The following is a 20,843-nucleotide window of genomic DNA, read 5'->3' as shown; positions in this document are numbered from 1 at the left end:
TAATATTCTTTTTCATTTACAGGTAAATGAAAAATCTCTTATTTCACGAATATATATTAATCTTTTCGTGATTACAAATCTTAATTTATTTTATTAGTTACCAATGATTATCGAATATTATTAAATATTAAAAAGCGTTTGGTTTTCCCAGAGTAATTTTTTGTTATATAAAGTAGGGTTTATTCTATAAAATATTTTGTCAATAATAATAATAATTATTATTATAACAATATTAATAAACTATAGTAACTTTTGATATTTTTTGATTAAATCGGAGGCGTTGAAAATTTTTTATCTTCAGAACCAGCCGAAAAATTTTACATTAATTTCATACATAAAAAAATTGTTTTTTAAAATTATCGGCACTCTTTAAAATAATTTAAAATAATTTAATTTATACGGAATAATTAAAAATTTAGATTATTTAATCGAGTACGTGTTTATACCTTAATATATTAAGACCACAAATATATGTCACCTTTTATAATTTATAATTATAATATTTATGTTTATTTATATTTTAGTATACAAATAAGCACCTCATATTTATTCGCGAGCCCGCGCATATTAATTACACTCATTTATTATTCAAATATAATTTAATAGTTTAATATATTTGTTATTTTCATCATCATTAATATTAGATAATATAAACTCTAAGTATTTACGTAAAAACATCGATTGTTTTTCACAATTATTATGCATATACATATATTTACATCTCATTCATTTTATTAATTTTACTAAATACAATATATCATTTGTTAGATGCATAATATTTAAAATAAAAAATCAATCTTATAAAATATGATCGACTGATTGGTCCTCAGTAAAATAGTATTATTTAAAAATCTACTAAAAATAATTTTTTAGTTTTAGTTTTTTTATTATTATCAATTGCCATGATACTGGAATCATTAGACACGTTCATTTTTTTTATGTTCTAACAAAAAAAAAGTAAAATAATGCTGCAAAAAAAAATTTTTTTTTGTTTGGATTGAAAAAAGAGCGAAGCAAAAAAAAATATTTTTTTTTTTTGAGTCTATTGTGAAAATATGATAGTTTGCTATGATTTGAAAGCCTTGTAAAAATTACCTCGATAGAGAATTTTTTTAAAAGGTCATTCAAGATTTTAAAAAAATACTTGGAATACTTTTGAGCGATTTTTAAATAGTAATATCCATAAACTCAAAATTTTTTCTATCAAGTTAAAATAATTTTTTTATTTTTTCACTCTAGTATTTTTTACAGTGTAGCTTTAAGCTATTTTTCCATTTTTATAGTCAAATTTTTTATGCAAAATTATTAATTAAAAAAAACTTTACTAGTCCGTTAATTTCAGTACCATCAATTCACTCATAAAAGAAGAAAGATTACTCGTATTACATTTCAAAGTCATTGTTTATAACCTTAGCCTTAATCTCAACAACTACCAGGTATTTTCCTGGATAATAAACCTCAGTTACAGTCCTAAATCCTCCAGATATATAGTACAATGTAGTTTTAGGTAAAGTATGAAGAAGTTTTATGGCCTGGTGATATATAAATGAAAGTAAAGCTTGTTTGTGTGATGTGTAATTGTGTGATCAGTCGGTTAGTTATTTATTTAAGTCACATTATTATTATTATTATTAAGTATAACTATAATAATTATTTTAGTCTCTTTTTATATTATACATTTATTGAAGAGTTAGCACATGTGAATGTGCTCTCTTGATATCAGGAAGCATGGACCTGAGAGTAAGGATTTAGCTGCCGTGTTAACTGGTTGAAGTGCTGGCTGCCATTGCTGTTGTTTCCATTGTTGTTGTTATTATTCCGACATCTAATTGATCCTGATTGCACGTGCATTTGAACCCTCATAGTACCTAGTTTTGATTTAATAAGAGGTTTTATTCAATATTTACGTGATACTGATTCAAAAAAATCATTTTATACACTAATAGAAAAATTAATTTTATTCAAGAAAAATTTTCTAGACCAACTAACTAGTTAATGTTACTCCAAAAAGATATCTCTTGTTTAGAAGATCCACACGAAGTCGTCAAATTTTTAAAACTTCCTGAAAATTTGTAAATTCAATCTACGTAGCCTAATAATTATTAATAAAATGAAAAAACTAAATAATTAAAAATTTTTTTCAGTCTTCCAACTACTTATGAATAATAAAAAAAAAATTATTTAAAATTTTTAATCCTATACACGAAAAGAACAAGATGACACTGGATATAATCCCAGATTATACTCAGTGATATCTTTGGTGTTAAAAAAATTTCAAATAGTACTTAAAAAAATTAAGAAAATACTGCGTGATATCTGGATTATACTCATTGTAATCCAGATTATACTCATTATAATCTGGATTATACGAGCAATTGTCTAGATTTTTTTTCACTCTGTATAATCTAGGATGATATCCATTATAATCTTGTTCTTACCGTGTATCAAATCATTTTGTTTAATCAGGGTTAAGCAAGGGAGTTATTTTGAGTAAACATTCCACCATTTTAATTTGACATGAAATTATGAGGTAAAGAGAAATAATAAGATAAAATGAATAAAATAAAATAAAAATTTATTAAATAATTGATTTACAAAGTCACAATTCATGAAATAATATAAAATAAAATTAAATAAAAAAATTATGAAATAAATATTAGGACTGTTTACTGATAGGATTAAGTTCCTTGAGATCAATGTCATAACAACAATTATCCTCAATATTATTATCATCATCATAATCATCATTATTTTTTATATTGGAGAGATTGTGATTATTAAAGGGTATTAATAATGGATTTTTATTTAAATGAGATGCGTTTGAGGCACAACTGAGACTCAGACTCTGTTCAGAAGATGTACTACAGGACATACCATTTCTTGAAATCCTCATATTACCGATTGGACTTCCTGTACAACTGTAACGTGTTATTACCTCCGATCTGCTCAACGCATGTTCGGGTTCCACGTGAACGCCTGGACACCACCGGAATACTACGGAAAATCCTCGCCGGAACCTGGTAATATTTAATTATAGTTTTATAAATAAGAAACTAAGGGATAAGATTGAATAAATTTTAAATTGGTATAAAGAAATTACTTCGAATTCATCCAGCAATAAATCATAGGATTGTACATGCTGTTGGACATTGCTAACCAGTAAATGGCTAAGTAAACTTCTTGGATGTATGGTTCGTTGGTTAACTCTGGTACTGAAGATACAACAATGAAGTAAACGTGAAATGGTAGCCAACAGACTGCAAATATTGATACAATTACGATCATCATTTTCACGACCTGGAAACAGAAAATGAAATTGTTTGAATTATTATTTGTATTTGGTGATCCAGTTTATTGACAAAAACAATACGATTGTCGTTGATAAAATAAATCAAGCGTAAGGATGAATATCATTAAAAAAAAAAAAAAAAAAAAAAGTATGAATCTGTCTGGAATAGAAGGAATGCGTAATAAAAAAATAAAAACGATTCAAAAGGAATAAAAAGTTATGAAAGGTTTAAAAAAACAATAAAAATGAGAAGGTTTTATTTTTATCCTTTGCTATCGGAAACAATTTGGTCCTGTGTCCTTGAACTGAAAGTTTCGGGCGTAAGTACGCGGAAGTTAACTAGCGGAGGAATGAAAATTATTTTTGTGCGGGTAAGGAGTTTAATAATATAAGGGTGTGATGTCGGGTGGATTGGAGTAAGGAGGCGTACCGGGTGAAAGGATAATGTGAAGAAAGGGAATATGAGAAAACGGTTTATCATGATCTGGATATAGTCCAACTTTCTTATTCCATTGATCACGAGAAACTGGTTTCTCTGGTCTAATAAATTATTCCCTGTGTAATCTGTATTACAACCGGATTTCACGACAAGGACAGGCTAGATATTTTTACATACACACGCATATACATGTAAATTGTATATTTATATTTAATTGTATAAATTGAGACAATGTAAATTGTCCCGTACTTTACAGCCTAAAACTAGTTACCGGAAATTATCGTTACCGACACTAGAAAAAAAAAATTAAACTACTGCAAAAACTCAATTAAAAATTAAAAATTACTCTATTTTTTGAATGAAAAAAATAACATCGGATTATAACGTCAAGAAATTAATTATAAATTATTTCAAGCCCCTAAGTCTTATTAAACTTTATCTTCCGAAAAGTTAACAGCAAAAGTTCTGAATAAATTTTCGTTGAATGAAATAGTTGTGAAGCCAAAATTAATAACCGATAATTAAATCTCCCGAAATTGATTTTATTAATTTAAAATCACCAGTGCAAAACATTATTCATTATTTACGTTATAACATATTAATTGATTTTATCATAAATGAGTAATTAATTCGACAATAAAAGACCAGGGGTCAGAGTATTCAATAATCAACAAAATTTATATTGATATGTTTCACAATGTCTATTAATAATTAAAAAAAATTATTATTTTAAATAAAAATTTTGCAGTGTATGGAATAAAATTATTATTGGACATATTGTTATCAATAGAATGTTATTATTATTAATTTTATTTAAGAAAATCTAGATTTTAGTTTGAAAAGATTGAATTTTTAATTAATTCGTGCCTTTAAATTTGTGCCTTTTGAAGATTTCATATCATTCTCACCGATACTCAATTTATCATGATAGGTATTTAGGCTGTATTCGAAAATGCTGTCTCTAGATACAAAATTAAGAAATTACCTTGTATCTTGTGAACTATTGACATTTTTAAAGATATAAGTTCACCCCGACATTATACTCATTGAGACCTTTCATTTGAGTACCCACATCAATTTTTCATATATTTTATATATTTATATATATATGAATATATGAAAAATATATCAAAATGCATGTGGGTACTCAAATGAAAGCTCTTGATGAGTGTTATCCCAGAATGAGCTTATATCTTTAAAATCGTCAATATTTAAGAAAGTACAGTGCAATTTAACAAAATTCATTGTTTAATAAAGCAAAATTTTATTTATTTATAGTTGAACTATACAGTAAAAAATTTTAGAATTCTACACAATGACGGAAAATTTTTTCCTGTGTAGTCAAGGTTGCTAGTTCTTAATATTAAAATAGTAAAAAATAATTATTAATCTCACTAATTTTTCACGTTTATAATAGTACATTTCTGTATTTTTTGGATCAAATTTGTAAATAATTATCATAATAATAATTATTATTACATTAAGAATTGCGGAATATCCCAAAATTATTGTGATTTTCGCGATAATTCTTAAAGAAAATTTTTTTCCGTGTAAAGTATTACTCCTCTCGATGATAATAACTAATAACTAATAATAATAATAACAATAACGCTAACAACACGGAATGTGTCTGAGGAAAATGAAATGACTGGGTCAACACGTAAATTCCCAGGACAATGTCTCACTGTCTCTCGAGCAGTTCTTACTCAGTGGCATAGAGATTACGATTTAAATTCGCTGGAATAAAATTGATCGTACTCTCTTATATACTCATACACCCAGAGGTATATTACTCTAGATCCATTAATACGTAATATACACAGCCACACGTATATGTGTAGATAGAATCCTCACTCTAAACTCTAACTCGCTAAAAATAATCCGTAGTACCTACAATAGAATAACAGCGATAGTAAGGGACTATTTCACTAAATCACAAACGAGGTTACGTGGGTGTAATTTACCGACAACGTCTGAAAATTCACCGCTGAAATATTCAAATAGGCGTATTTATGACACCAGAACAACAATAACAATAACAATAACAATTATTACGATTAAAAAAGGGTCTTGTCATGGCAATGATATAAAGCTCAGCTTAAAATTGGTCTTGGTGTAACCCCAGCTAGCTCTAACTCCAGCTTCTGGTCTAGCTCTTGCTCTTTCGATATTGCCAAAGGGGTTTTTGGGCATTATAACTGTTTCTCAAGTTTGTTCAGTCAACTGTTAACTTCTTCGTAATTACAAACACCATATATACTAGATCAAAAAGTATCTAACCGATACTTTAACGTGGTATCTTTCAGGTTACATGAGACCCCAAACTTTATCAATTTCATTTTTTTATGACCAAAAATTTATTAAATAATAATATGTATCTGCAATATTACACAGATGCTTCTTGTGAGCTAGCTAGACATACGGTACCTCCTGGAGCTCTAAAACACTAAATCTTGCTCTTATGTGCCCTGTATGCACCTCTGCAGTTGCTAATTTTGTGAGATGGATTATTTATTGCTAAAGTTTGGTATCATGAAAAATTATGATATTGTAGATCATGAAATTCAAATTTTGTGAGTGCTTGAATTTTATTGCTTAAATTATTAATCAAAAAATTTTAAATAGTATTCAGAATAATTCAAGAAAATCATTTTGAAGAGCTTCATTGTCTTGATTTGAGGACGTTAAGTGAAAAAACCGTTTTCTTAAAATTTTTTTGAAATTTTTAGTATTTATACTCATAAGTATCCTCTAAATGCAGAAATTTTTTTAAATAGAAAATTTAATAAGAATTTTTTTTTATACTATATATATATATATATATATATATATATATATATATATATATATATATATAGGAGACTTTCTATAGATATAGTCACTCATCATGATATCTCAGGAACTATAAGACTTAGAGACTTGAAATTTGGCAGGAATATTCCTTTTGCCGAGTAGAGGTCAGCTAAGAAAAGATTTTACGAAATTCCACCCACAAGGGGGGTTGCGGGGGCGTTAACAATGAAAAATTCCCCTTTTTAAACTATAACTTCTATCGACTCCAAATTTGGTAGGCATCTTCTATAAGAGATGTAGAAGAAGTCTATGGGAAAATTTTACGATAGCTCATGTCACAGGGGTTTGCGAAGGTGGGTGTTAACATTAAAAATTTTTAATTTCCAAGTTATAGCTCCTATAGACTCCAAATTCTCATTTCAAATTCTTTTCTCCGTGTCAATTATTATTCATTTTTGAAAAAAAGTCACGCAAACATTATAATGATTGCACATTGAAAGTTACAATGAATATTAGCTGGAATAATTACATGGATAAAAGGTATTAAAAGTATGGATAAAAAGTATATGCTAATTCGATGAAATTTGGAATTTGTGAAAGTCAAAACAATACTCTAAATAAATTTCAAGTTTAAATCTAAAAATACAATTCTATAAAATGCCCAGCGAAGCGGGCGGGTAACAGCTAGTAAATATATAAATTACTTGAATAAATCCAGCAATCGATGAACAAATCAATGAATGATAGGCTCTTTTGGTATTAGAAATGTGATGTATCAAAGCTTATGACTTATTAGTGTAAGTAAAGGTATAAATACTATATGTTGAAGTAAGTTTTATTACAGTGCGAATAGCACGTGACCGGAAACATAAATATTTTAATATCAAATATCGGCCGTATATCTTACGAAATAAGAAATTTTTTTTTTTTTTATTATTGTAAGGAATTAAATTCTATTGCTATCACCTTAAATATCAAAACAGACTTTCGAATTATTCTATTCACCTGTGAGTTTAGTACTTTTCTATAAATAAACAAGATAAACTAGTAGACACGTATTAACATGCCATGAAGTGTAAACCAAATGAATTCGAAAATGTATTTAGCTAAAATTAAATTCTATTTGAGTAGTAAGAAATTTTGAGCACTTATTTATCTATATTATTGAGAGAATAACATTTTTTTTTTTTTAAATAAAAATATTATTAATAATTTAGTAATATTAGTGCATTTTTTTTTTTTTTTTTTTAATAAAAATAGTTATTACTGTGCAGTATATTTATTAGCTTCAGTAGTTTATCGGCGATACGCTCAGACAAGAACCGTAGTGTTAAAAAGTATGCGTGTGTTACAATTTACGGCTAAAGGTAAATAAAATAAGTTAAGTAATTGAAATTTATTTTTTAACTTTTCCACTTGTATTAACGATAAATTTTTTTATTTATTTTATTTTAAATAATAAAAGTTAATAAATCATAATTAAAATAAAGTTGGGAAAACTTAATTGCAATAATTAGTATCAAGTTTTTTATGTATTAGCGTTGCTACTGCTTCATACTATTTAAATATATTATTTTATTGCATAAATTTTCAAGTTTTAGAGGAATACTTCTAGTAATAATAATAATAATAATAATAATAATAAGAATAATAATAAGAATAATAATAATAATAATAATAATAATAATAATAATAATAATAATAATAATAATAATAATAATAATAATAATAATAATAATAATAAGCGATGCTTGCTACGTGGCCTCCAAGCGGCGCATCGCGGGAAACGCAGACCATAACATCAGGTCTGTAGGCGAACGACGTAGCCCGTGCAGTGGGCCAACTACCCACTGCATGGAAATAACTGAGTTACCACAAGATACCAACTCAGAAGTGCTCCCCACAACCGGTCCTTTTCGGATGAGGACCATTCATCAGGTGGGAGGAGCACGCCGGACCCGATGAATGATGACGACCCTGGCGCCTTAAGGACTTACTTTAAGTGGACGGAGGAACTGAGAGTCGATCTCTTGGTGTGCTACCAACGTAGCGAGCCGGGGGTGAGCGGCTATATGGCCCGGATGCACACTCTTTGGAGTGATATGCATCCGGAGCTAGCGCATTTTACGCCCAAACACCTGCGTAATTATGCCGCTCATCTTCGGCGAAATAGAAGATCGCTTGTGCCGGACAGAAGGCAGTCTAATAGACTTTCCTTTCCGGCGCAACTACACCAAGAGCGACGCCGTTCCTCCTTGGACAACAACAATCCCTTTGTAGGACGGCAAGTAAGTATATCTAAAAAGATAACTTACTCCCAACAACAGCTTGACGCGGTAAACGAAGATCTCCGTGCAAACATCCTCGAGGATTCCACCCTGCTCACTGTGAGCCAGGTTGTGTATGGTGCAGCAGTTTCGGCTTTTCCGAGAGAGAGACAATGTCTCTCGATCGAGGCAAGGTTGAAACAGCGCATCTCACAACTTGGCTTGAAAATTGACATGTCCCGAAACAGGTCTCCCGCATTCAGTGTGTGATTGAGTACGACACAACTCAAACAACATACACGCCCCGAATTCGGCGCATTGCTGCTGAACTTCGGTGGCGTCATCACACACTGAACAAGAGTACTCTTCATGTCATCAAGGAAGAGTCTCTTAATAAATTGCGGGCTCTAGTGGCTGCTAAAAAGTCATTAGAGAAAAGGCTGAAGCGGTTGGTCGACAACTCGTTGTTTCGATCCAGCCCTTCACGGTTTCTGACACCAAAGACCGATGTTACCGGGAATTATCCAACACCTGAGCGGGTGGAAGCTTTTGGACTGAGTTGTATGGAGATCAACCAAACGTGAACGCCAACACTCCAGCTCTGCACGACTTCAAAGTATTCTGTCGGGAACACCGTCGACAGAATGCTGATGAAGAGAGCCCTGCAGTCAGTGTGGATGAAGTTCGTTCAGCTCTAAATGGCAGCAAAAATTGGGCTGCCCCGGGACCAGACGGCATTAATGTCTTTTGGTGGAAGAAGTTTACTTCTACCCACCTCCATCTGGCCCGCATATTTACATCATACATTAGAGCTGACGATCCGATTCCGGACTGGCTTGTAGAAGGGCGAACCGTACTGATACCTAAAAAAGGTGACTTGTCTGACCCTAAGAATTTCAGGCCTATCACCTGCTTGAATGCGGTTTATAAAATTTTTACAAAAATTTTAAATAACCGTATCTTGCAGCAGATAGAGCCTGTATGGCAACAGATATATGAACAACGTGGCAGTAAAGAGGCCTGTCAGGTTGCAAGGAGAACCTGATAGTGGATCGATGCGTCTTACAAGATGCGATCTACTATCAACGCAACCTGTCAATGGCTTGGATTGACTATCGCAAGGCATTTGACTCAACTCCACATGAGTTGATTTTATATCTACTCAAATGCCTGGGAGTCAATCCCGAAATAGTGGAATGTATTCGGCGTACAATGCAGCTCTGGCGAACGCGATTTCACATTGGAAGTGGAAACGCATTGCACGTAACCGGAGTTGTAGAGTACAAACGAGGGGTCTTCCAAGGCGATTCCTTGAGCCCTCTGCTGTTTTGCATTTCACTGCTGCCTATATCTGTTGTTCTCCGTAAAACTCATGGGTACTCTGTGGGGCCTCCGGGTGATCGAAACTATTCGATTACCCATCTGCTTTACATGGATGATCTGAAACTGTATAGCGCTGATAAAGATCATCTACAAGCGGCCCTCAACATCGTAGCAGAGTACACACGAGATGTCGGAATGTCTTTTGGGTTGGACAAGTGTGCGGTCGTACATCTGGCGAGGGGTAAGTGCTCTGATACTGGTGATGATGTCGAATTAGTGGATGGGAGCGTCTTAAGCCAATTAGACGCCGGGGAGTTGTATAGATATCTAGGAATGGAAGAGCACCGCATGCATGCGGTCTCTGAAGTCCGAACAACTCTCCAGAGCGAGTATGTTAGGAGACTCCGGAAAATTTGGTCCTCCGAACTTTCCGGCAAAAACAAAGTCTCAGCTACTAACATGCTCGCTGTCCCAGTCTTACTATACTCTTTCGGTGTCCTGAAATGGACCCGAAAGGATTTACGAGATCTCGACATCAAAACCCGTAAGATCATTAATATGAATCGGAGCATGCACCCCAATTCATCAGTCGCCAGATTATACCTCTCCCGGTCCATCGGTGGGAGAGGTTTGCAGAGTTTGGAGCGGCTTCACGACCGTTTGGTCCTGGGTTTAACACACGAAGTTGTCAATTTCACTGCAGACGAGGATGACTTTCTTATGCAAATTGTACATAAACATGAAAATGCGCATAAGGGGTCATTCTTGTATAAGGCAGCAATATATGCGGCAAGAACCCTTGGTCTTGGAGAAATAAACGCTCTTATGGAACTCCGAAAGGAGGAATTTAAGAGCGTCATCAGGAACGCCGAGGAAAAACTACTCCTTGGCGAACTGATGGACAAGTCCATGCACAGCGTGTTCTTTAAACACGTGCGTGATCATGGCTTGTCCATCCAGCTGACGTTTTCCTTCTTAAAGTCAGCGGGCCTGATGTCCGAGACTGAAGGGTTCATATTTGCCTGCCAAGATGGTGTCATTAACACTCTTGAGTACCGTAGCAAGGTGCTCCAGGTGCAGCTTCCGGACACGTCCTGTAGGAGGTGTAGACAACATCCGGAGACGCTTATGCACCTTTTGTCGGCATGTCCAGTGCTGGCGAGAGGTGCATATATCCAGCGTCACAATGCTGCCCTGAGAGTACTGTACTACTATCTTCGTCATTGCTACGGTATTGACGTGACACCAGTGCTGCCTTATTTGCCAGGAGATATTCCCCAGGTTGTTGAGAATGACAGTTGCAAAATTTATTGGAACATGCCATTTGCAACAACCCGGCGGATAGATCACAACAAACCTGATATTGTGCTCTTCGACAAGGCCACTCGTGACATTTATGTCATTGAGTTCTCGGCCCCGGCTGAATACAACATCTCAGCCAAAGAAGAGCACAAAAGACAAATATATCAGGATCTCCTGTTTGAAATTGGCAAACTTTACCCAGGTTACCGTGTCAAGCTTGTCGTCCTGATTGTTGGCGTCCTAGGAGGGATGAAACAGTCTTTTGTATCCTCACTTGCCAAAGTTCCAGCTTGCTCATCAAAAGCTGAGTTCTTGGCAGTTAGGATGCAGAAGGCTGTTTTACTTGGTTCTCTCCGTCTCTTAAGGGAAATGACTTTGGCCTGCTGTGATCACTAACCGCCTTGTTGTGCGGAGTGGTCCAGCAGTAACGGATGGAGCTCAGGCTGGGCCCTCGGAGAATCGGACTCCGGGGATAACCCCCCTGAGCATTTAATAACAAAATAATAATAATAATAATAATAATAATAATAATAATAATAATAATAATAATAATAATAATAATAATAATAATAATAATAATAATAATAATAATAATAATAACAATAATTAAACACAGAAAAAAAATTAACTTTCAAAAAAATATTCTTGAACTTAAGAGGAGGAGTCTATTTTTCATTTTAAAAACAATAATATTGATAATAAAACTTACTCGTCGTTTACCCTTGATACTTTCTAGTTGATTATGAGTAATTTCACCAATACTCTGTGAGCCCCATAACTCAAGTCCAATTCTTGCGTACGTATAAGTCATCGATCCGATTGGCAAAAAATATGTCAGCACCATAAACAAAACATTGTATCTGAAACAAAAAAAAAAAAATAAATTACATTACCGAAATTTAAAAATAACTAGAAATTTGAATAGCGCGCTGCGCGCGCGCCTTAATTTAAACCAATAAGGAATCAGGTCCCATTTTTTTGCGAGTTTCGACTATTGACTAACTTCACACTTTCATGTATTTTTATTGAAGGGATTAATGAGATAAATTAAAAATTAAAAACTAGTTAATTGCACAAAGAAGCAACTAATAGACTCAAGAATCTACGGATAAAAAAAGGGAAAGATTTAGTGTCAAGCTCCTAATTGCTTATATTATGAACGTTTACGACATTCCTACACTGAGAAAACAGTTCGTTTAAATGAATTGAGGCTTGTTAACTGTAAATAAATCTCTTATTTAAATATCACCAGAAATATTTATTTGATACAAATAAATTGATTCATTTGAGATAAAGTTATAGTATATTTAAATGAAATTCAGATTTGTTCATAGTTAACAAATATTTCTTTAGTGCTAACAATCATGTACTTCAACCAAATCAGATTTGTTAACTATAAATAAATGGTATGTTTGAATATATTCGAAGCAATGATTTTTAGTTTAAGGTTAAGAAAGTAGTAAAAGTAGACATATCGAACGTTTGGGGTAAAATGGGCACTTCTTTTGGAATTATTAATTATACTGAAATTAACAATGACCATAAAGTTAGTCGACATCTAAAAATTTTTATAAATTTTTCTATTGAAAAAATTATTACAAAAAATTTTTTTTTTTAATTCATTTGTAAAAAATTCGAAAAACTGTAAGTGCAATTAAAAAAAATTTAATTTAATTAGATACCAGGCGTAATTTACTTAATGCTAGATTTGTTAATAGTTAACAAATCTTTATTTAAATGAAATAAATAAGTCGATTCAATTAACTAAACCAAAACGAAGTATTATTTGATTTAAAATAATATATATTTAAATGAAAGAAATTTGTTGACATTAAATATATATTTTTGATTGATTTCAAATAAATCTGCGCATTAGAGTCAAACAAACTGTTTTCTCAGTGTAAAATTCTTCATCACAATATCGATTATTGGAAGAAAATCAAAACTCATTTTCTGTTTTTTTTCGTCTTTGTTTTTTTCATTTTAGTTCTTTGTAGACAGAACGGGTTATCGTTAATAAAAAGAAAACTAAATTGAAAAAGAATGTCGATGATAAAGGACAGAAGTACGTCCTATAACATTTTCGTTTAATTGCGCATTCTCAATTTCTAACCATACCACCAGTAGCAGGAACTTTTAAATAAACGGTTCGCTGGGCATCGATTGCTTATTGGCTCCCTCTACTCCGACTGCTTGTAATAGTCGCTCTCGGAAAATATTTAAATTCAAAGATTAAATTTTTTCAGTCTCCCATCTTAGAGGGGATCAGACAAAAATGTTTTACGAATTTTTTAATATTAATGAACAGATTATTACAGTATTGATTGTATTTAAATTGTAAAACGGCTCATTACAGCACCGAGTTCCTGGGTAATTAATTTTCGATGAATAATAATACGAATATGATTAATTAGTTTTAATGATCTTTTTTCTTTTCTTTTTTTAGTTTATTCCGCTTTGTAAATTAGCTTTTTTATGCTGATATTTTTTTTTTAGATTTTAGGGTAGATACTTTAAGGGTTTATTAATTTATATTCATTAAAAATAATTAGGAGTTTTATTTTACGTAATGTTTAAGCTTTAAGGAATTATCTTTGAATATAAAAATTTTAATTTTAAGACCTCAAAAATTTTTAATTATTAAAATACAAAACAACATTTTTATTTATACGAAACAAAACAAATCTTCAACAGTTCTTACATTCTTTTTAAAATTTATCCAACCTCAATTTCAATTAAAAATTACAACACAAAGAGAAATAAATTTCCACACTTTTATAAAAAAATTTAATTAAATACCGCGGATATTTTCATACCAACACAAAATCAATACTAATTCCAATTGTATTGCGGCAATATTCAAACGGCATGTTCTGTGAAATTAAACCAAGCAAAACTGAATCTAAGTTTTTTTTCAACCTCAGAAATAAATATAAAGTGGCTCAAAGCTAATTGGGTTTTGTGTTCCGTTCGATTTTGAAATTCTGAGATTCATTATAAACTTCGTATTTAAAAGTAACGATACCTAGTGGGCGGTTGGATTTCAATTCGGCTTTTCCGATCTGTTTAATTATCAGCTAAATTCATAAGTTATAATTTTTTAACCAATTTACTCAAATTGAATATTTTCTAAAATACTCTTTTGCCTTCAAAATAAATGTAAAGTTAAAAATATCTTTATTTTCTCCTATGAGTTTTGGATGCCTGCATGCGGGTCGCTAGACTCAAGTACCTACTTTTATGACTCTCTGGCCGTTGAAGTCGTATAAATGCAACCTCTTGTTCTCTTCGCAACCCGAACGCTCATCTGGTTCACATTCGAATATTTTCCGTTGCGACTTTCCCTTTTTTTTATATATGTAATATTTTTGTCAACGTACTTTTCTTAATAATATTTCTCGGAACTATCCCACCAATAATAAAATGAAAAGAGTCTCCGTACTCTTGTGTACACTATATACGTCCAAAAGGGTCAGTCCGAAAGGATCTTTCCTAGCGACAGTTACGTCAATTCCCATCAAGTTCGCAATCCGAAAGTCAACCATAGTAACTCTTAATCAATTAATAAAAGGTTCACACACCAGTTTCCTTTATCGTTCAAATCGTCAAGTGGTTTTGTGTAAGTTCAAACGTGCCAATAACATTCTCGATCTGCAAGCTGACCAAAAGAGATACAATTGTCCATCCATACAACCCGACTAGCAGCCAACGAGCCCAACAGCTTCCAGAAATATCATCCGGCTTTCATCAATCTTTCATCAAAGAGCAGTTTCGCTAAACGTAATTTGGTATAGTATTTTTATTGCATAAAAATACTAAAAGGTACGCACTTAATTCATTTATTCATTATTCTGAAATGCACGCTATCTCTTTCAAAATCATTGTTTATCTATAAGTTTATCGTTCAGGCTCTCGAACGTCCTGAACCGCTTACGGAACAATGTATTCAATTATCTATGCACGAGTTATCTGGAAGGTTTTGTTCAGCAGCCCTCGCTCTGACTGAACCGCCTCTGGAACGCTATTCCTCACTTCCTGAGTCCGCATTGATGATCTGGAAGGTTTTCGTTCAGCAGCCTCTGCTCTGACTGAACCGCCTCTGGAGCAATGCTTCGTACCTACTCTTCAGGACGGAACTGGAAGGTTTTCGTTCAGCAGCCCTCGCTCTGACTGAACCGCCTCTGGAAAGTCCACCTAAAGACTACCTGGACTTTTGGGTCCCTCTGCCTTACAACTAGAGGAACCTCGAGAACTGCTAACTTACTTCTTTCCGTATCATACAGTCCACTTGATTCTTATCTCTCCTATTCAAGACAATTCATGCAAATCAATTACAATGTGAGATTCGATTCCTAGGAAATTATTTAACGAGCATATTAACACAGTCCAGACCAGAGATCGAGTCAGATACCTCCGAGGAAGAGCTGAACCTCCCTTCATCAGACGTACCAGCCGACGTACCAACCTGAGTCATCAACATCCTCAATTCCGAACGAGTTTCCAGTCAACTATACATCAGATCCTGCGGTTATCAGAGCCAGACATTTTTTCTACGATTGTTATAATTTAAAGAAATTTTGTAAAAGCCCATCCATAATAAACCGGAGCTTAAACAAAACACGATCGGTCAATGATACTTTATTACCGCTAAGTGTGTAGGTGTATAAAAAAAAGAACGTATCCTGAAAAAAAAAAAATTTGGAAAACGGTTGACCCTAAAGACCATCCCTGCAACTTCCCGCTAAGTTCAGTTATTATGCGCTTGCAATTTTGCCGCTTTTGCGATGTTTTTGAGCTCTTCGAGTTCAAAAATTTATTGTCATATTTTGAGCTCTCCAAGCTCAAAAATAAGCTGTTTGATACTTTTGAGCTCTTCGAGTTCAAAAGTCTAATAAAAGTTTGATGAAAAACGATTTTTTTCATTTTCAAACTGCTATATAACTTATAATTTAGTAAGCCGATTTTCACGCGGTTTGCAGCAATCGATGCAGTTTTTTTTATGTACTATAAACAGTATGTTAATATGAATTGATCAGATGTAAACTTTTAGAATTTTTTGTTCAAAAATTCAATTTTTTCGATTTTTTCTATTTCTTTCGTTCACGATATCTCCCGAACGAATGAACCGATTTTGATGCGGTTGGCGGTGGTCGACGTCGTTTTAAAGGTTAAGAGCTGATTAGTTTTTGGAATCGATTGATAAAGCTGTTTAAAAGTTATTCCAAAAAAACCACTTTTAAAAAAATTTTTTTTTGCAATTTTTTTTTAGATTTTTTGGAATCTACCTGTCCGAATCGATTCAAATTTTCAGGAAATCTAAGTTTGGTGGAACCTAATTGAATACAACTAACCGCGTTTCGATCGATCGAGCCGAAAACGAGGTAAAACCAATAACTTCCCGATTTTTGAAAATTTTTAATTTTCTTAGCGGGAAGTTAAAAACTATTCGATTTTATTTTCATTCAATAATCAAGTAATTTTTTCTTCATTATATAATACTTTAAACTCGGTTTATATTAGCAATTAATCCATTCATATGACATATTTCAACGATATGATCATGATAGTTGAAGCCCTTAACAGTTTCCTTGTCATCTGACGAAGTACAAGCCGACTCAATGAATAGCAACAGTCACGGTTCAGCTTTTACGTCACTAATGACCCGTATGTAACTATAACAATAATAATAATAATAATAATAATAATGATAATTATAATTATAACGGCTCTTGTCAGCAACTTTATGTAACTTTCTGTCCTCTTTAGTTCAAACCAAGACTCTCCTCCTTTGGTGAGGAACATCCGCTCAATCTGTCTTTATCACTACGGTCTTTGGGATCTTCTTCACTTATCGGGGTTCCCAGAACAGAAGCTAATAAGGCAAAGGCCAAAGACATCCCCTTACATGTAACATTTAACTCTTGCTATTTATTCTCCGTACAATATTTAACTTAAAGAGTAGTTTTGTACATATAGCTGTATCTATAGCGATTCTTTTTTGGATGGCACGATTTTATACCACAATTCGGATATTTTTGAAGGTTCTTACGATTCTTGAAGATCTAAAGTAATCGAGTAAAAAACATTTATCAGTAAATTTCTACGCTGCCGAAAGAAATTGCTTTGTCGAGAGGTATAATGAAGGATTTAATGCGTTACGTAAGAATTTGAAGCTAATTTTTAACAATAACTTCCTGATTTTCGATTTTCTTAGCGGGAAGTTAAAAAAATTTTTTTTTTCTTTCATCAAAGTTCTTTGTATGAAACGAAACAATATTGAAATGTAACAACTGGTATTCCATTTTATTATTTTTAACTTTAATTTCAGGAAAAAATTCTTAAAGTTTTGTATCGGTGAAAAGATTTGCTCGAGTTTTTTTGCTCTATTCAAGCAACGAGGTTGATTATAGTTGATAAAAAAGGAAAAAGTACTATCATTAAGCCTCTATTATTCTCCGATTTATTTTATTCACATTAATATCAATTTGAACTTTACAAAAAAAAAAAAAAAAAAAAAAAAGAGCAAAACAAGGGAAGTAATTTTTTCTAAGATTCTTATCATACACTGTGAAAAATTTTTTGAGTGAGTACGGAGTAGATAAACGAATAAATTTTAATATTTAAAAAAATTTGCATCAATATATTTTTTTCTATTTCTACAAGTAGCATTTTTTGGTAAATTCTCTCTATGATAATATTTTTATAAAGAAATCCTATAAATTTTCATTTAAAACTTAATTTCAGTAACAGCAAAGTTATTAAAATTCTTTAATTAAACGAAGTAATGTAAACAATTTAATTTTTTTTTTTTTACTTTTTACGTTAGAATTTATTAACAAGACTTAAAGACAAAATAATATTTGTGAAAATTTGGTTAAATAATTCAAAATTTAATTTTATGGAAAAATAAAATATTTAGAATAAATAAAACGTATACTTACATGTATTCTGTGAGGCTGAATTGATTATCATCCTTATTGGGCCAATCGCCGTAGCAAACCAATCTGACGTCACCATTGGGAAAAGTGACGGTATATATGTTGAAAAAAATCAAATTTGGTAGCGATAGTATCGATGAAACTACCCATATTATTAATGCAACCAGCAAAGTCGTACGGCGACTCATCTTCTGGCGCAGCGGCTGTATTATCGCTCTGTACCTGCAATCAGAGAAAATAAATTTTTTAACTTTAATTACAGAAAGTACTAAAAAGCCATTGATAATATTCCAGCATTGAAAGCACTTAAAAATAAAAAGTAGAAATCAATTCTCTTTTATTTTCCCGCATACGCAACCACACATGCTTACTGTTTGCTTTGCTACACCGCGATTTTCATTTTTACTATTTTTTTCTCTTTATCTTTCTACCTACGCTTCCAGTCGAGAAGTTTTTGGTTCAATGCATGAATAAAATCCTACGTTCTCACTTTAGTTCCAGTGATTGAAATTAGTTATTACGTCAATCTATCGGTCTCGTTTTTCATCGAGTTGTATTTAAAAATTTTCTTTTCATTTTTCTTTTTTTTGTTAACAATGTAATTTTTATAGAAATATTTATGTTAATAATGTAATTTTAGATAGAAGGGTAAATTTAAGCTAAAAATGTAAAATCTCCACAACAGAACTGGAAAAAAAAATTTTTTTTGTCTATTTAGGTTTCGAGGATGTGTAGTTATTTAAGTAGTTTTAATATTACTTATTTTCACCCATTATTGGTTCTCTTCGAATTTACAATACGTTGGAGCCGTTCAACATATACGTTTTTAACGTCCATTACGTTCAAATGACGATTTGAATCTACGATTTAAATTTTGACTCGGGTGTAGTTATGGAATTAGCGGTAAGTTGCAGGAATGGTCTTTAGGGTCAACCGTTTTTCTAATTTTGTTAAAAATCGTGATTTTTGGAAACTCGAAAATATTTGATTTTAAAAATTTCCAATATTTGTTTTTTTTTTTTTTTTTTTTTTTTTTTTTTTTTCCCATTCTAATCCAATTCATTGAATTTCAAAAAGTAATTATTTCAATTAATTTTAACTCAATAAAACCCTTCAATATTTAAATCGTAATAAAATTTGTCCTCTGCATTCTATCTATAAATCAAATTCCTCCCACTCCTCCTTTTTATTCTTGCACTTGTATATCACATTTCGTGTATCAAATGTTGACGTTATTTTTATTTACGTAAATATTCTATCAGTTATTTCTGGAGTTTTCAGTTTTGTGTTTTTTCAATAAAATTTTACTCCATCACTTGAAATCCGAGTACATTTATGACGCGCACATAATATAAGTATAAACATAAATATAATTATTTCTCGGACGTAAAAGTTAAATATTTATACAAACATACAGCACGGACATTTTATTAAAATGAGAGCAAATATTTACAATATTTGTCGGTAGAAATTAAAAATTATTTACAGAACATCAGTGAAATTATTTTTCTACTTTATTATAAACGGAACTAAAGTAAGCTTTTTACGTCATCCCACATCAAAACTCTTACTTACTCTTTGCAAAAGTCGAGAATTAATGATTGATAAAGAGCCCGAGACATTATTACTGGAAACTCTGAGATTCTCGGTTAATCGATCACTCATTTTTTCTAATTACAACTTCTGACTTCTGAGATATGTGTCCATTTTTCAATTAACATTTACAATATATATTTATAGACTTGTCAATGGTAAAGTAAAACAATTGTGGTTATCCAATTAATGCACAAAAAGTTTTAATTAAATTAGCAGATTAAAAAAACTCGAATGAAGAAAATAATTAAAAAAAAATTAATTTTAATAAAAATAGTTGCCGAAATAATTTTTAAGGATTTTATCGTTTTGAATTGAGACGAAAAATTCTTGAATCAACTAAAATTTACTCAAATCAAGAAAAATTTTTTAATTTAAGAATTTTTCTACTCAAATAAAGAAAATGAATTTCTTCAAAATTATTTACTTAATTCAAGTAATTTTTTTCTTCTGTGTAAAGAAAAACTTAGCGGCCCTCAATAGCAAACAAATTTCAATTTATTCAACTATTCGAAACTTTTTAATAAAATATTTCATATCAAGAAAATAATTTACATGAATCAAAATATTCGTCGTTTTTCTAAAAATTTTCTTGAGCAAAGTTAAACTTTTTTTTTTTGTGTAGGTAAGAGTTTTGTATGTATACAGTTAGTAAAAAAACTCGGATTACGTTTACTTTCAGACACCGACAACAAGCAACAATAAACTACGGATATATTTTGCGTAAGTAGATGCAGACTTCTACATATAACTTTTTTCTATTTGTTACTGTTTCTATTTCTATTTTATTGTAGTTTATTCTACAGAACGAAAATCTCGATGGATTGAAGCAGACTAGGAGAGAGATTTCATTGCTTACTTCTCTAAAGCGAAGCTTAAAGATCCATCTGACCTCCGCA

General features: G+C 31.6%; 1 protein-coding gene across 2 annotated transcripts in view; it reads right to left on the bottom strand.

Annotated features, from left to right (window-relative positions):
• Nucleotides 1-2,558: 2,558 nt before the first annotated feature.
• LOC141523939 (tachykinin-like peptides receptor 99D) overlaps nt 2,559-20,843 on the bottom strand; it is a 95,614-nt gene continuing 77,329 nt past the window's right edge. For both annotated transcript variants that reach the window (XM_074237524.1, XM_074237525.1), the window contains 4 exons: nt 18,355-18,573; nt 12,123-12,273; nt 3,101-3,297; nt 2,559-3,017 (listed from right to left, as the gene is read on the bottom strand). In XM_074237524.1, the coding sequence (XP_074093625.1) occupies nt 2,657-3,017; nt 3,101-3,297; nt 12,123-12,273; nt 18,355-18,573 (928 nt within the window). In that variant the 3' untranslated portion in view covers nt 2,559-2,656. The remainder of the gene's footprint in view (nt 3,018-3,100; nt 3,298-12,122; nt 12,274-18,354; nt 18,574-20,843) is intronic.

The sequence above is a fragment of the Cotesia typhae genome, unplaced genomic scaffold (genome assembly GCF_013202065.1).
Source record: "Cotesia typhae breed Kobodo isofemale line unplaced genomic scaffold, CoteBio_Ctyphae contig_22, whole genome shotgun sequence".
In the NCBI taxonomy this organism is placed as follows: Eukaryota; Metazoa; Arthropoda; class Insecta; order Hymenoptera; family Braconidae; genus Cotesia; species Cotesia typhae.
The sequence above is the reverse complement of the archived record's forward strand: the minus strand, read 5'-3'. Positions and strand labels throughout refer to the sequence as shown.